The 16,142-nt window shown below is 53.0% G+C and overlaps 1 protein-coding gene across 1 annotated transcript in view; it reads left to right on the forward strand.

The window, feature by feature from the left end:
• smg1 (SMG1 nonsense mediated mRNA decay associated PI3K related kinase) overlaps positions 1–16,142 on the forward strand; it is a 121,071-nt gene that overhangs the window by 51,802 nt on the left and 53,127 nt on the right. Inside the window, 10 exon segments of the mRNA XM_045715889.1 lie at positions 2,865–3,019; positions 4,967–5,112; positions 6,238–6,573; positions 7,254–7,398; positions 7,980–8,130; positions 9,712–9,832; positions 9,974–10,222; positions 10,349–10,450; positions 10,666–10,845; positions 15,552–15,696. Coding sequence (XP_045571845.1) covers positions 2,865–3,019; positions 4,967–5,112; positions 6,238–6,573; positions 7,254–7,398; positions 7,980–8,130; positions 9,712–9,832; positions 9,974–10,222; positions 10,349–10,450; positions 10,666–10,845; positions 15,552–15,696 — 1,730 coding nt within the window.

Below are 16,142 nucleotides of genomic sequence, written 5' to 3' on the forward strand. Positions count from 1 at the left end.
CTCTGTAGGGTCCAGGTCTCTTCTGGTTACCTGTAACTGACCCCCATGTCTCCTCTCTGTAGGGTCCAGGTCTCTTCTGGTTACCTGTAACTGACCCCCCATGTCTCCTCTCTGTAGGGTCCAGGTCTCTTCTGGTTACCTGTAACTGACCCCCCATGTCTCCTCTCTGTAGGGTCCAGGTCTCTTCTGGTTACCTGTAACTGACCCCCCATGTCTCCTCTCTGTAGGGTCCAGGTCTCTTCTGGTTACCTGTAACTGACCCCCCATGTCTCCTCTCTGTAGGGTCCAGGTCTCTTCTGGTTACCTGTAACTGACCCCCCATGTCTCCTCTCTGTAGGGTCCAGGTCTCTTCTGGTTACCTGTAACTGACCCCCATGTCTCCTCTCTGTAGGGTCCAGGTCTCTTCTGGTTACCTGTAACTGACCCCCCATGTCTCCTCTCTGTAGGGTCCAGGTCTCTTCTGGTTACCTGTAACTGACCCCCATGTCTCCTCTCTGTAGGGTCCAGGTCTCTTCTGGTTACCTGTAACTGACCCCCCATGTCTCCTCTCTGTAGGGTCCAGGTCTCTTCTGGTTACCTGTAACTGACCCCCATGTCTCCTCTCTGTAGGGTCCAGGTCTCTTCTGGTTACCTGTAACTGACCCCCCATGTCTCCTCTCTGTAGGGTCCAGGTCTCTTCTGGTTACCTGTAACTGACCCCCCATGTCTCCTCTCTGTAGGGTCCAGGTCTCTTCTGGTTACCTGTAACTGACCCCCCATGTCTCCTCTCTGTAGGGTCCAGGTCTCTTCTGGTTACCTGTAACTGACCCCCCCATGTCTCCTCTCTGTAGGGTCCAGGTCTCTTCTGGTTACCTGTAACTGACCCCCCATGTCTCCTCTCTGTAGGGTCCAGGTCTCTTCTGGTTACCTGTAACTGACCCCCCATGTCTCCTCTCTGTAGGGTCCAGGTCTCTTCTGGTTACCTGTAACTGACCCCCCATGTCTCCTCTCTGTAGGGTCCAGGTCTCTTCTGGTTACCTGTAACTGACCCCCCATGTCTCCTCTCTGTAGGGTCCAGGTCTCTTCTGGTTACCTGTAACTGACCCCCCATGTCTCCTCTCTGTAGGGTCCAGGTCTCTTCTGGTTACCTGTAACTGACCCCCCCATGTCTCCTCTCTGTAGGGTCCAGGTCTCTTCTGGTTACCTGTAACTGACCCCCCCATGTCTCCTCTCTGTAGGGTCCAGGTCTCTTCTGGTTACCTGTAACTGACCCCCCCCATGTCTCCTCTCTGTAGGGTCCAGGTCTCTTCTGGTTACCTGTAACTGACCCCCATGTCTCCTCTCTGTAGGGTCCAGGTCTCTTCTGGTTACCTGTAACTGACCCCCATGTCTCCTCTCTGTAGGGTCCAGGTCTCTTCTGGTTACCTGTAACTGACCCCCATGTCTCCTCTCTGTAGGGTCCAGGTCTCTTCTGGTTACCTGTAACTGACCCCCATGTCTCCTCTCTGTAGGGTCCAGGTCTCTTCTGGTTACCTGTAACTGACCCCCCATGTCTCCTCTCTGTAGGGTCCAGGTCTCTTCTGGTTACCTGTAACTGACCCCCCCATGTCTCCTCTCTGTAGGGTCCAGGTCTCTTCTGGTTACCTGTAACTGACCCCCCATGTCTCCTCTCTGTAGGGTCCAGGTCTCTTCTGGTTACCTGTAACTGACCCCCCATGTCTCCTCTCTGTAGGGTCCAGGTCTCTTCTGGTTACCTGTAACTGACCCCCATGTCTCCTCTCTGTAGGGTCCAGGTCTCTTCTGGTTACCTGTAACTGACCCCCATGTCTCCTCTCTGTAGGGTCCAGGTCTCTTCTGGTTACCTGTAACTGACCCCATGTCTCCTCTCTGTAGGGTCCAGGTCTCTTGTGGTTACCTGTAACTGACCCCCCCATGTCTCCTCTCTGTAGGGTCCAGGTCTCTTGTGGTTACCTGTAACTGACCCCCCCATGTCTCCTCTCTGTAGGGTCCAGGTCTCTTGTGGTTACCTGTAACTGACCCCATGTCTCCTCTCTGTAGGGTCCAGGTCTCTTCTGGTTACCTGTAACTGACCCCTCCCCCATGTCTCCTCTCTGTAGGATCCAGGTCTCTTCTGGTTACCTGTAACTGACCCCCCATGTCTCCTCTCTGTAGGGTCCAGGTCTCTTCTGGTTACCTGTAACTGACCCCCCATGTCTCCTCTCTGTAGGGTCCAGGTCTCTTCTGGTTACCTGTAACTGACCCCCCATGTCTCCTCTGTGTAGGGTCCAGGTCTCTTTTGGTTACCTGTAACTGACCCCCCCATGTCTCCTCTCTGTAGGGTCCAGGTCTCTTTTGGTTACCTGTAACTGACCCCATGTCTCCTCTCTGTAGGGTCCAGGTCTCTTCTGGTTATCTGTAACTGACCCCCCATGTCTCCTCTCTGTAGGGTCCAGGTCTCTTCTGGTTACCTGTAACTGACCCCCCATGTCTCCTCTCTGTAGGGTCCAGGTCTCTTCTGGTTACCTGTAACTGACCCCATGTCTCCTCTCTGTAGGGTCCAGATCTCTTCTGGTTACCTGTAACTGACCCCCCCCATGTCTCCTCTCTGTAGGGTCCAGGTCTCTTCTGGTTACCTGTAACTGACCCCCCCATGTCTCCTCTCTGTAGGGTCCAGGTCTCTTCTGGTTACCTGTAACTGACCCCCCCATGTCTCCTCTCTGTAGGGTCCAGGTCTCTTCTGGTTACCTGTAACTGACCCCCATGTCTCCTCTCTGTAGGGTCCAGGTCTCTTCTGGTTACCTGTAACTGACCCCCATGTCTCCTCTCTGTAGGGTCCAGGTCTCTTCTGGTTACCTGTAACTGACCCCCCCATGTCTCCTCTCTAGGGTCCGGAGTTGGAGGCTCCTCTGGTGATGCTGGTAGAGGCTCTGTGTGAACTTCACTGTCCTGAGGCTATCCAGGGTTTAGCTGCCTGGAGTCTCACCAACACTGGCAAGAGTCTGGCTTGGGTCAGCTCTGTGGCACTACAGGCTGAGGGGCGGTAAGGAAAAACACCTGTGTGTGTGTGTGTGTGTGTGTGTGTGTGTGTGTGTGTGTGTGTGTGTGTGTGTGTGTGTGTGTGTGTGTGTGTGTGTGTGTGTGTGTTTGTCTGCGTGTAAGTGGAGGCCAAGCTCAGTGTCTTTAGGCGGCAATTCTTGAAGACTTTAACTTTATAAATGCCTCATAAACTTTGTTCCCCAGCCGTACCCCATCAGAACCTAAAATATAAGCTTGTTTTACACAAATGTTTTGAAACAAAGAAAATATAAACAAACACTATATAGCCTCACCATGGTTACAACTGGAATGTTGCTCTATGACGTCATGGCTGGTTACAACTAGAATGTTGCTCTATGACGTCATGGCTGGTTACAACTAGAATGTTGCTCTATGACGTCATGGCTGGTTACAACTGGAATGTTGCTCTATGACGTCATGGCTGGTTACAACTGGAATGTTGCTCTATGACGTCATGGCTGGTTACAACTGGAATGTTGCTCTATGACGTCATGGCTGGTTACAACTAGAATGTTGCTCTATGACGTCATGGCTGGTTACAACTAGAATGTTGCTCTATGACGTCATGGCTGGTTACAACTAGAATGTTGCTCTATGACGTCATGGCTGGTTACAACTAGAATGTTGCTCTATGACGTCATGGCTGGTTACAACTAGAATGTTGCTCTATGACGTCATGGCTGGTTACAACTGGAATGTTGCTCTATGACGTCATGGATGGTTACAACTGGAATGTTGCTCTATGACGTCATGGCTGGTTACAACTAGAATGTTGCTCTATGACGTCATGGCTTGTTACAACTAGAATGTTGCTCTATGACGTCATGGCTGGTTACAACTAGAATGTTGCTCTATGACGTCATGGCTGGTTACAACTAGAATGTTGCTCTATGACGTCATGGCTGGTTACAACTAGAATGTTGCTCTATGACGTCATGGCTGGTTACAACTAGAATGTTGCTCTATGACGTCATGGCTGGTTACAACTAGAATGTTGCTCTATGACGTCATGGCTGGTTACAACTAGAATGTTGCTCTATGACGTCATGGCTGGTTACAACTAGAATGTTGCTCTATGACGTCATGGCTGGTTACAACTAGAATGTTGCTCTATGACGTCATGGCTGGTTACAACTGGAATGTTGCTCTATGACGTCATGGATGGTTACAACTGGAATGTTGCTCTGTGACGTCATGGATGGTTACAACTGGAATGTTGCTCTATGACGTCATGGCTGGTTACAACTAGAATGTTGCTCTATGACGTCATGGCTTGTTACAACTAGAATGTTGCTCTATGACGTCATGGCTGGTTACAACTAGAATGTTGCTCTATGACGTCATGGCTGGTTACAACTAGAATGTTGCTCTATGACGTCATGGCTGGTTACAACTAGAATGTTGCTCTATGACGTCATGGCTGGTTACAACTAGAATGTTGCTCTATGACGTCATGGCTGGTTACAACTGGAATGTTGCTCTATGACGTCATGGATGGTTACAACTGGAATGTTGCTCTATGACGTCATGGCTGGTTACAACTAGAATGTTGCTCTATGACGTCATGGCTTGTTACAACTAGAATGTTGCTCTATGACGTCATGGCTGGTTACAACTAGAATGTTGCTCTATGACGTCATGGCTGGTTACAACTAGAATGTTGCTCTATGACGTCATGGATGGTTACAACTGGAATGTTGCTCTATGACGTCATGGCTGGTTACAACTGGAATGTTGCTCTGTGACGTCATGGCTAGATGCTGTTACATGGTATGTTCAGACCATATAATACCCCTCTGTCTGTAAAATAGTAACCCATACCTCTCTCTGTAAAGACCATATAATAACCCATACCCCTCTGTCTGTAAAGACCATATAGTAGCCCATACCTCTCTCTGTAAAGACCATATAGTAACCCATACCTCTCTAGGTTTGAGAAGGCTGCGGTGGAGTACCAGGAACAGCTGTGTGCCGTGACAGGGATGGACTGTTCCATTAAGGGCTTTGACCGCTCACTCCTCAAACTGGCCGGAGCCAACAGCTCTAACACAGCCAGCCCCAAACACAACGGCAACGGTGAGACACACACACACACACACACACACACACACACACACACACACACACACACACACACACACACACACAGCTTTAACACAGCCAGCCCCAAACACAACGGTGAAAACACAGGGAATAGGAAGACATTTCAGAGGCAACCATTAGCCGATAATAACCAAGTGTTCCCCTCCTCTCTCTCTTCTCCTCTCCCTTTCCTCTCTTCTCCTTCTGTCTCTCCCCTCCTCTCTCTTCTCCTCCCCCTTTCCTCTCTTCTCCTTCCGTCTCTCCCCTCCCCTCCTCTCTCTTCTCCTCCCCTTTCCTCTCTTCTCCTTCTGTCTCTCCCCTCCTCTCTCTTCTCCTCCCCCTTTCCTCTCTTCTCCTTCCGTCTCTCCCCTCCCCTCCTCTCTCTTCTCCTCCCCTTTCCTCTCTTCTCCTTCTGTCTCTCCCCTCCTCTCTCTTCTCCTCCCCCTTTCCTCTCTTCTCCTTCCGTCTCTCCCCTCCTCTCTCTTCTCCTCCCCCTTTCCTCTCTTCTCCTTCCGTCTCTCCCCTCCCCTCTTCTCTCTTCTCCTCCCCCTTTCCTCTCTTCTCCTTCTGTCTCTCCCCTCCTCTCTCTCTTCTCCTCCCCCTTTCCTCTCTTCTCCTTCTGTCTCTCCCCTCCTCTCTCTCTTCTCCTCCCCCTTTCCTCTCTTCTCCTTCCGTCTCTCCCCTCCTCTCTCTCTTCTCCTCCCCCTTTCCTCTCTTCTCCTTCCGTCTCTCCCCTCCTCTCTCTCTTCTCCTCCCCCTTTCCTCTCTTCTCCTTCCGTCTCTCCCCTCCTCTCTCTTCTCCTCCCCCTTTCCTCTCTTCTCCTTCCGTCTCTCCCCTCCTCTCTCTCTTCTCCTCCCCCTTTCCTCTCTTCTCCTTCCGTCTCTCCCCTCCTCTCTCTCTTCTCCTCCCCCTTTCCTCTCTTCTCCTTCCGTCTCTCCCCTCCTCTCTCTCTTCTCCTCCCCCTTTCCTCTCTCTTCTCCTTCCGTCTCTCCCCTCCTCTCTCTTCTCCTCCCCCTTTCCTCTCTTCTCCTTCCGTCTCTCCCCTCCCCTCTTCTCTCTTCTCCTCCCCCTTTCCTCTCTTCTCCTTCCGTCTCTCCCCTCCTCTCTTCCTCCTTCAGGTGACGGCAGGAAGACGGTTCTCCTCAAGTCCAACGAGTGTTCCTCCGAGGTGCTCAACCTCCTTGCCAATAAGGCATGCCAGTGCTATGTGGCCCTCGGCGATTGGTCCTCGGTGCAGGAGTGGCAGGCCAGCGTGCACGCCCTCAAGAAGAACCCTGGTAACCCTGCCGCAGCGAGCGTGCACCTGAAGACAGACTTCAACTACGTACGGGCTCTGAGCTGCTTCGAGGACGGAGACTTCCAAGAATGCCGTGCTCAGCTGGAGCTCCTGGCGGGGGAGAGAGACGACTACGGCCTGCTCAACTCCACCTCTACGGGCTCCAAGGACAAACTAGGTAGGAGGGAGGGAGGGAGGGAGAGAGAGGGAGGGAGAGAGAGAGAGAGGACTAAGGCCTGCTCAACTCCACCTGCTTCAAAGATAAACTAGGTAGGAGGGGAGGGAGAGAGAGAGCGAGAGAGGACTAAGGCCTGCTCAACTCCACCTGCTTCAAAGATAAACTAGGTAGGAGGGGAGGGGGAGAGAGAGGACTAAGGCCTGCTCAACTCCACCTGCTTCAAAGATAAACTAGGTAGGAGGGGAGGGAGAGAGAGAGCGAGAGAGGACTAAGGCCTGCTCAACTCCACCTGCTTCAAAGATAAACTAGGTAGGAGGGGAGGGGGAGAGAGAGGACTAAGGCCTGCTCAACTCCACCTGCTTCAAAGATAAACTAGGTAGGAGGGGAGGGAGAGAGAGAGCGAGAGAGGACTAAGGCCTGCTCAACTCCACCTGCTTCAAAGATAAACTAGGTAGGAGGGGAGGGGGAGAGAGAGGACTAAGGCCTGCTCAACTCCACCTCTACTGGCTCCAAGGATAAACTAGGTAGGGAGGGAGAGAAAGAGCGAGAGAGGACTAAGGCCTGCTCAACTCCACCTGTTCAACTGATATACTAGTTAGGAGGGTGTCAGACTGCCCCCTTCAGTTTTGAGTCTTGACTCCTTAGTGGGTGTGTGTGTGTGTGTGTGTGTGTGTGTGTAGACCTGAAGCGTCTCCTCCCGGCAGTGTTGAGTCCGGACCCCTCAGAACTGCAGAAGGCCATCGAGGTGCAGCTGCTGCGCAGCGCTGTGGCCGCCATGACAACGGCCAATCACGAGCAGGAACAGAAGGCCATGCCCACCTCGGAGTGAGTCTCTCATTGGATCGTGGTGAACACTTTTTGATGAATCCTGTATTAATGTGTTAGTGCTGGGTAGGAACAAAAACCTGCTGGATTGTGGGACACTTCATTGGGAAGAGCTCAATAGCATACACCTCGTCTCCTTCTCAAAACCCATTGGAGGAGGTGAGGGTGCGGGACCTCTGGCTTTGTCATCCAATGGGTTGTAAGAGGGAGACTGAGGAGACACCAGTATTTCTTTGAGCTCTTCCATGATGTCTTCTACATTCCATTTAGGTTGAGTTCTGTTGGACTGGCTGCAGGTTCTGTCTGTGCTGCCCAATGGGCCCTGGTCAAAACTAGTGCACTATATAGGGAATAGGGAACCAATGGGCCCTGGTCAAAACTAAGGAACCATTTGGGACAGACTATGTACACTCTCGTTCACTACATCCCACCAATTTAAAAGCTTTGTATTGGTGGAGACTTAGTGGGAGTTGCCACCTTGTTTCTGATACCAGTCATTTCCTTTTCAATCAGTGACAGGAAGTGAAGACACTGGGAGGAAGGAGAGATAATAGCTTACGTCTTGTGTGTGTGTGTTACAGTACCCTGGTCCGTTACCTGAAGCAGACGGGTCGTATCTGTCTGGGTCCCCTCCGCCTCTCCACCCTCACCCTCTCTGACGGCCTGCCCACTCTGGCCACCCTGCAGCTACACTGCTGCTCTGCCCTGGAGAACACACTCAGCGGACAGGAGGTATACACACACACACACACACACACACACACACACACACACACACACACACACACACACACACACAGACCCTCACCACCCTGCAGCTACACTGCTGCTCTGCCCTGGAGAACACACTCAGCGGACAGGAGGTATACACACACACACACACACACACACACACACAGACCCTCACCACCCTGCAGCTACACTGCTGCTCTGCCCTGGAGAACACACTCAGCGGACAGGAGGTACACACACACACACACACACACACACAGACCCTCACCAGCCTGCAGCTACACTGCTGCTCTGCCCTGGAGAACCACTCAGCGGACAGGAGGTATACACACACACACACACACACACACACAGACCCTCACCACCCTGCAGCTACACTGCTGCTCTGCCCTGGAGAACATGACTCTACATGACCAACAGTATGTGGACATCTGCTCTTCATCTCATTCAATAATCATGGGCATTAATATGGAGTTGGTCACCCCTTTGCTGCTACAACAGCCTCCACTCTTCTGGGAAGGCTTTCCACTAGATGTTGGAACATTACTGTGGGGGCTTGTTTCCATTCAGCCAAGAGCATTAGTGAGGTCGGGCACTGATGTTGGGCGATTAGGCCTGGCTGACAGTCGACGTTCCAATTCATCCTGACGGTGTTCAGGTCAGGGCTCTGTGCAGGCCAGTCAATATCTTCCAGACTGAGCTCGACAAACCATATCTGCATGGACCTGGCTGTGTGTACGGGGAAATTGTCGTGCTGAAACAGGAAAGGCCCTTCCCCAAACTGTTGCCACAAAGTTGGAAGCAAAGAATCGTCTAGAATGTCATTGTATGCTTTAAGATTTCCCTTCACTGGAACTAAGGGGCCTAGACCGAACCGTGAAAAACAGCCCCAGACCATTATTCCTCCTCCACCAAACTTTACAGTTGGCACTACGCATTTGGGCAGGTAGCGTTCTCCTGGCATCCGTCAAACCCAGATTAGTCCATCGGACTGACAGATGGTGAAGCATGATTCATCACTCCAGAGAAAACGTTTCCACTGTTCCAGAGTCCAGTGGTGACAAGCTTCACGCAACTCCATCATTTACATCGCCATGGAAACCCATTTCATGACGCTCCCGACCAACAGTTCTTGTGCTGATGTTGCTTCCAGAGGCAGTTTGGACCTCGGTAGTGAGTCTTGCAACCGAGGACAGATGATTCAGTACTCAGCGGTCCTGTTTTAGTGAGCTTGTGTGGCCTACCACTTCTCAGCTGAGGCGTTGCTGCTCCTAGATGTTTCCACTTCACAATAACAGCACTTACAGTTGACCGGGGCAGCTCTAGCAGGGCAGAAATTTGTCATGTCAAACTGACTTGTTGGAAAGGTGGCATCCTATGACGGTGCCACGTTGTAAGTCACTGAGCTCTTCAGTAAGGCTATTCAACTGCCAATGTTTGTCTAGCAGTGTGCTCGATTTTATACACCTGTCAGCAACGGGTGTGGCTGAAATAGCCAAATTCACTAATTTGAAGGGGTGTCCACATAATGCTGTGTGTGTGTGTGTGTGTACACCCCCCTAACCCTCTCCTCCTCTCCAGGACTGTCTGATCCCCCTGTACAGTGAAGCTCTCAGCACCTGTAAACAACAGGATGTCCAGCCGTGGCTCCACACACTGAGATACACCATCTACCAGAGACAGCTACTGCTCAGGCTGAAAGGTAGACAACCTCCCTGTGTCTGTGGGAGGTCTTTCTGCTCTTAAACACTGTGCTTTATATCTACTGGGTGTGTGTTGTCCCCATCGCTGTGTCTTTGTCATGTGACTCACGTTAACCCTCTTCCTGTGTTCCATTACCCAGGCTCCTCTGCTCCGCTGGATGGCCACCTGATGGAACTATGTCTGACGGCCGTCAAGTTCGCCCGGAAACAGGGGAACATCGCCCTGGCAACGCGTCTGCTGGGCCAGTGCAGCGAGGGAGAGGAGGAGGAGGAGGGAGGAGAGGAAGGGTTGAGCCGTGCGTTCAGGCGTTTGTCACTAGCGGGTGTTGTGGGGGAGAAGTGGGGACCTGAACTACAGATCGAGAAGGCTAAAGTCCTCTGCACCGCGGGTGAGTGTGTGTTAGTGTTTGGCTTACTCGTCTTTCTCTTTACCCACTTATTCCTCCCCAACTCTCTCTCATGCTCCACCTCTCTCCCTCCTCTCCTCCCCTCCCTCTCTCTCCTCTCCCCTCCAGGTCAGTCCATGGCAGCCATGGAGATGTTGAGTTCCTGTGCTCTGTCTTTCTGTCGCTCAGGGAAGTGTGAGCGTGCTGCCTGTCGCTCCGTCCTCACTCTGTGTAAGTAGTGATTCTAGTGTGTCCCAAATGGCCCCCTATTCCCTACGTAGGGCTCTTATTGGAGGGAATAGAGTGCCATTTGAGATGCAGGCCTACCAGGGTTGGTACCAGTCTCTCTGTCCTGTGCATGCTGGGTAATGGATGCCTGCCTTTTTAGAAAACCTCCCATGTGTGTTTGACTCGGCCCTGTTCCAACCGTCTGTCTCTGTCTGTAGGTAAGTGGCTGCTGGCGGACTGGAAGGACATGACCCCTCAGCTCAAACAGGTGGTGAAGAGGTCAGGGGTCATGACCCCAGGGGTCGCCGCCTTGCCCCCCATCAGCCAGAACATCACAGCCCTGCTGGAGCTACCCCTAGAGGACCAGGGCATGCCCCGAATCACAGCTGAGACCACAGGTAGGACACAGCCCTCCCTGACCCCTCTCTTCCTCCAGTCTGTACCCTAACCCCTCTCTTCCTCCAGTCTGTACCCTACACCCTGACCCCTCTCTTCCTCCAGTCTGTACCCTAACCCCTACACCCTAACCCCTCTCTTCCTCCAGTCTGTACCCTAACCCCTACACCCTAACCCCTCTCTTCCTCCAGTCTGTACCCTAACCCCTACACCCTAACCCCTCTCTTCCTTCAGTCTGTACCCTAACCCCTACACCCTAACCCCTCTCTTCCTTCAGTCTGTACCCTAACCCCTCTCTTCCTTCAGTCTGTACCCTAACCCCTACACCCTAACCCCTCTCTTCCTCCAGTCTGTACCCTACACCCTAACCCCTCTCTTCCTCCAGTCTGTACCCTAACCCCTACACCCTAACCCCTCTCTTCCTCCAGTCTGTACCCTACACCCTAACCCCTCTCTTCCTTCAGTCTGTACCCTAACCCCTACACCCTGACCCCTCTCTTCCTCCAGTCTGTACCCTACACCCTAACCCCTCTCTTCCTCCAGTCTGTACCCTAACCCCTCTCTTCCTCCAGTCTGTACCCTAACCCCTCTCTTCCTCCAGTCTGTACCCTAACCCCTCTCTTCCTCCAGTCTGTACCCTAACCCCTCTCTTCCTCCAGTCTGTACCCTAACCCCTCTCTTCCTTCAGTCTGTACCCTAACCCCTCTCTTCCTCCAGTCTGTACCCTAACCCCTCTCTTCCTCCAGTCTGTACCCTGACCCCTCTCTTCCTCCAGTCTGTACCCTGACCCCTCTCTTCCTTCAGTCTGTACCCTAACCCCTCTCTTCCTCCAGTCTGTACCCTAACCCCTCTCTTCCTTCAGTCTGTACCCTAACCCCTACACCCTGACCCCTCTCTTCCTCCAGTCTGTACCCTAACCCCTCTCTTCCTCCAGTCTGTACCCTAACCCCTCTCTTCCTCCAGTCTGTACCCTAACCCCTAACCCCTAACCCCTCTCTTCCTCCAGTCTGTACCCTAACCCCTCTCTTCCTTCAGTCTGTACCCTAACCCCTCTCTTCCTTCAGTCTGTACCCTAACCCCTCTCTTCCTCCAGTCTGTACCCTAACCCCTCTCTTCCTTCAGTCTGTACCCTAACCCCTACACCCTGACCCCTCTCTTCCTCCAGTCTGTACCCTCCACCCTAACCCCTCTCTTCCTTCAGTCTGTACCCTAACCCCTCTCTTCCTCCAGTCTGTACCCTAACCCCTCTCTTCCTCCAGTCTGTACCCTAACCCCTCTCTTCCTCCAGTCTGTACCCTACACCCTAACCCCTCTCTTCCTTCAGTCTGTACCCTAACCCCTACACCCTAACCCCTCTCTTCCTCCAGTCTGTACCCTCCACCCTAACCCCTCTCTTCCTTCAGTCTGTACCCTAACCCCTACACCCTGACCCCTCTCTTCCTTCAGTCTGTACCCTAACCCCTACACCCTGACCCCTCTCTTCCTCCAGTCTGTACCCTAACCCCTACACCCTAACCCCTCTCTTCCTTCAGTCTGTACCCTAACCCCTACACCCTGACCCCTCTCTTCCTCCAGTCTGTACCCTAACCCCTCTCTTCCTCCAGTCTGTACCCTAACCCCTACACCCTGACCCCTCTCTTCCTCCAGTCTGTACCCTAACCCCTCTCTTCCTCCAGTCTGTACCCTAACCCCTCTCTTCCTCCAGTCTGTACCCTAACCCCTCTCTTCCTCCAGTCTGTACCCTAACCCCTCTCTTCCTCCAGTCTGTACCCTAACCCCTCTCTTCCTCCAGTCTGTACCCTGACCCCTCTCTTCCTCCAGTCTGTACCCTGACCCCTCTCTTCCTCCAGTCTGTACCCTGACCCCTCTCTTCCTCCAGTCTGTACCCTGACCCCTCTCTTCCTCCAGTCTGTACCCTAACCCCTCTCTTCCTCCAGTCTGTACCCTAACCCCTCTCTTCCTCCAGTCTGTACCCTACACCCTCTCTTCCTTCAGTCTGTACCCTAACCCCTCTCTTCCTCCAGTCTGTACCCTGACCCCTCTCTTCCTCCAGTCTGTACCCTACACCCTCTCTTCCTTCAGTCTGTACCCTACACCCTCTCTTCCTTCAGTCTGTACCCTAACCCCTCTCTTCCTCCAGTCTGTACCCTAACCCCTCTCTTCCTTCAGTCTGTACCCTAACCCCTAACCCCTCTCTTCCTCCAGTCTGTACCCTGACCCCTCTCTTCCTCCAGTCTGTACCCTGACCCCTCTCTTCCTCCAGTCTGTACCCTGACCCCTCTCTTCCTCCAGTCTGTACCCTGACCCCTCTCTTCCTCCAGTCTGTACCCTGACCCCTCTCTTCCTCCAGTCTGTACCCTAACCCCTCTCTTCCTCCAGTCTGTACCCTGACCCCTCTCTTCCTCCAGTCTGTACCCTGACCCCTCTCTTCCTCCAGTCTGTACCCTGACCCCTCTCTTCCTTCAGTCTGTACCCTAACCCCTCTCTTCCTCCAGTCTGTACCCTAACCCCTACACCCTGACCCCTCTCTTCCTCCAGTCTGTACCCTAACCCCTCTCTTCCTCCAGTCTGTACCCTAACCCCTCTCTTCCTTCAGTCTGTACCCTAACCCCTCTCTTCCTTCAGTCTGTACCCTAACCCCTCTCTTCCTCCAGTCTGTACCCTAACCCCTCTCTTCCTTCAGTCTGTACCCTAACCCCTACACCCTGACCCCTCTCTTCCTCCAGTCTGTACCCTCCACCCTAACCCCTCTCTTCCTTCAGTCTGTACCCTAACCCCTCTCTTCCTCCAGTCTGTACCCTAACCCCTCTCTTCCTCCAGTCTGTACCCTGACCCCTCTCTTCCTCCAGTCTGTACCCTAACCCCTCTCTTCCTCCAGTCTGTACCCTACACCCTAACCCCTCTCTTCCTTCAGTCTGTACCCAACCCTAACCCCTCTCTTCCTCCAGTCTGTACCCTAACCCCTCTCTTCCTCCAGTCTGTACCCTAACCCCTACACCCTAACCCCTCTCTTCCTTCAGTCTGTACCCTAACCCCTACACCCTAACCCCTCTCTTCCTTCAGTCTGTACCCTACCCTGACCCCTCTCTTCCTCCAGTCTGTACCCTAACCCCTACACCCTAACCCCTCTCTTCCTCCAGTCTGTACCCTAACCCCTCTCTTCCTCCAGTCTGTACCCCTACACCCTAACCCCTCTCTTCCTCCAGTCTGTACCCTAACCCCTCTCTTCCTCCAGTCTGTACCCTAACCCCTCTCTTCCTCCAGTCTGTACCCTGACCCCTCTCTTCCTCCAGTCTGTACCCTGACCCCTCTCTTCCTCCAGTCTGTACCCTAACCCCTCTCTTCCTCCAGTCTGTACCCTAACCCCTCTCTTCCTCCAGTCTGTACCCTAACCCCTCTCTTCCTCCAGTCTGTACCCTAACCCCTCTCTTCCTCCAGTCTGTACCCTGACCCCTCTCTTCCTCCAGTCTGTACCCTGACCCCTCTCTTCCTCCAGTCTGTACCCTGACCCCTCTCTTCCTCCAGTCTGTACCCTAACCCCTCTCTTCCTCCAGTCTGTACCCTGACCCCTCTCGTCCTCCAGTCTGTACCCTGACCCCTCTCTTCCTTCAGTCTGTACCCTGACCCCTCTCTTCCTTCAGTCTGTACCCTAACCCCTCTCTTCCTCCAGTCTGTACCCTAACCCCTACACCCTGACCCCTCTCTTCCTCCAGTCTGTACCCTAACCCCTCTCTTCCTCCAGTCTGTACCCTAACCCCTCTCTTCCTCCAGTCTGTACCCTAACCCCTAACCCCTAACCCCTCTCTTCCTCCAGTCTGTACCCTAACCCCTCTCTTCCTTCAGTCTGTACCCTAACCCCTCTCTTCCTTCAGTCTGTACCCTAACCCCTCTCTTCCTCCAGTCTGTACCCTAACCCCTCTCTTCCTTCAGTCTGTACCCTAACCCCTACACCCTGACCCCTCTCTTCCTCCAGTCTGTACCCTCCACCCTAACCCCTCTCTTCCTTCAGTCTGTACCCTAACCCCTCTCTTCCTCCAGTCTGTACCCTAACCCCTCTCTTCCTCCAGTCTGTACCCTGACCCCTCTCTTCCTCCAGTCTGTACCCTAACCCCTCTCTTCCTCCAGTCTGTACCCTACACCCTAACCCCTCTCTTCCTTCAGTCTGTACCCTAACCCCTACACCCTAACCCCTCTCTTCCTCCAGTCTGTACCCTAACCCCTACACCCTAACCCCTCTCTTCCTCCAGTCTGTACCCTAACCCCTACACCCTAACCCCTCTCTTCCTTCAGTCTGTACCCTAACCCCTACACCCTAACCCCTCTCTTCCTTCAGTCTGTACCCTAACCCCTACACCCTGACCCCTCTCTTCCTCCAGTCTGTACCCTAACCCCTCTCTTCCTCCAGTCTGTACCCTAACCCCTCTCTTCCTCCAGTCTGTACCCTAACCCCTCTCTTCCTCCAGTCTGTACCCTACACCCTAACCCCTCTCTTCCTCCAGTCTGTACCCTGACCCCTCTCTTCCTCCAGTCTGTACCGTAACCCCTCTCTTCCTCCAGTCTGTACCCTAACCCCTCTCTTCCTCCAGTCTGTACCCTACACCCTCTCTTCCTTCAGTCTGTACCCTAACCCCTCTCTTCCTCCAGTCTGTACCCTACACCCTCTCTTCCTCCAGTCTGTACCCTAACCCCTCTCTCTCTGCCTCCATAGTGAGTGTGGGTGTAGGAGAACCAGACTTGGTCCTGGGGCAGCTCTACCAGTTGTCCACCAGTCAGGCTCCGGAGGTGGCCAAGTCCTGGGCGGCTCTCGCCAGCTGGGCCTATCGTTGGGGACGGAAGGTGGTCGACAACGCCAGGTACATATTCTGACCGTTGTCACTCAGCAGTTATCCTGAAACACACGTGAATACAGACGTGGTGCGTTCTGTGGTAAAAGCTGATAACGTGAATACAGACGTGGTGCGTTCTGTGGTAAAAGCTGATAACGTGAATACAGATGTGGTGCGTTCTGTGGTAAAAGCTGATAACGTGAATACAGATGTGGTGCGTTCTGTGGTAAAAGCTGATAACATGAATACAGATGTGGTGCGTTCTGTGGTAAAAGCTGATAACGTGAATACAGACGTGGTGCGTTCTGTGGTAAAAGCTGATAACGTGAATACAGACGTGGTGCGTTCTGTGGTAAAAGCTGATAACGTGAATACAGACGTGGTGCGTTCTGTGGTAAAAGCTGATAACATGAATACAGATGTGGTGTGTTCTGTGGTAAAAGCTGATAACGTGAATACAGATGTGGTGCGTT

Source organism: Salmo salar, chromosome ssa03 (genome assembly GCF_905237065.1).
Source record: "Salmo salar chromosome ssa03, Ssal_v3.1, whole genome shotgun sequence".
Lineage (NCBI taxonomy): Eukaryota > Metazoa > Chordata > Actinopteri > Salmoniformes > Salmonidae > Salmo > Salmo salar.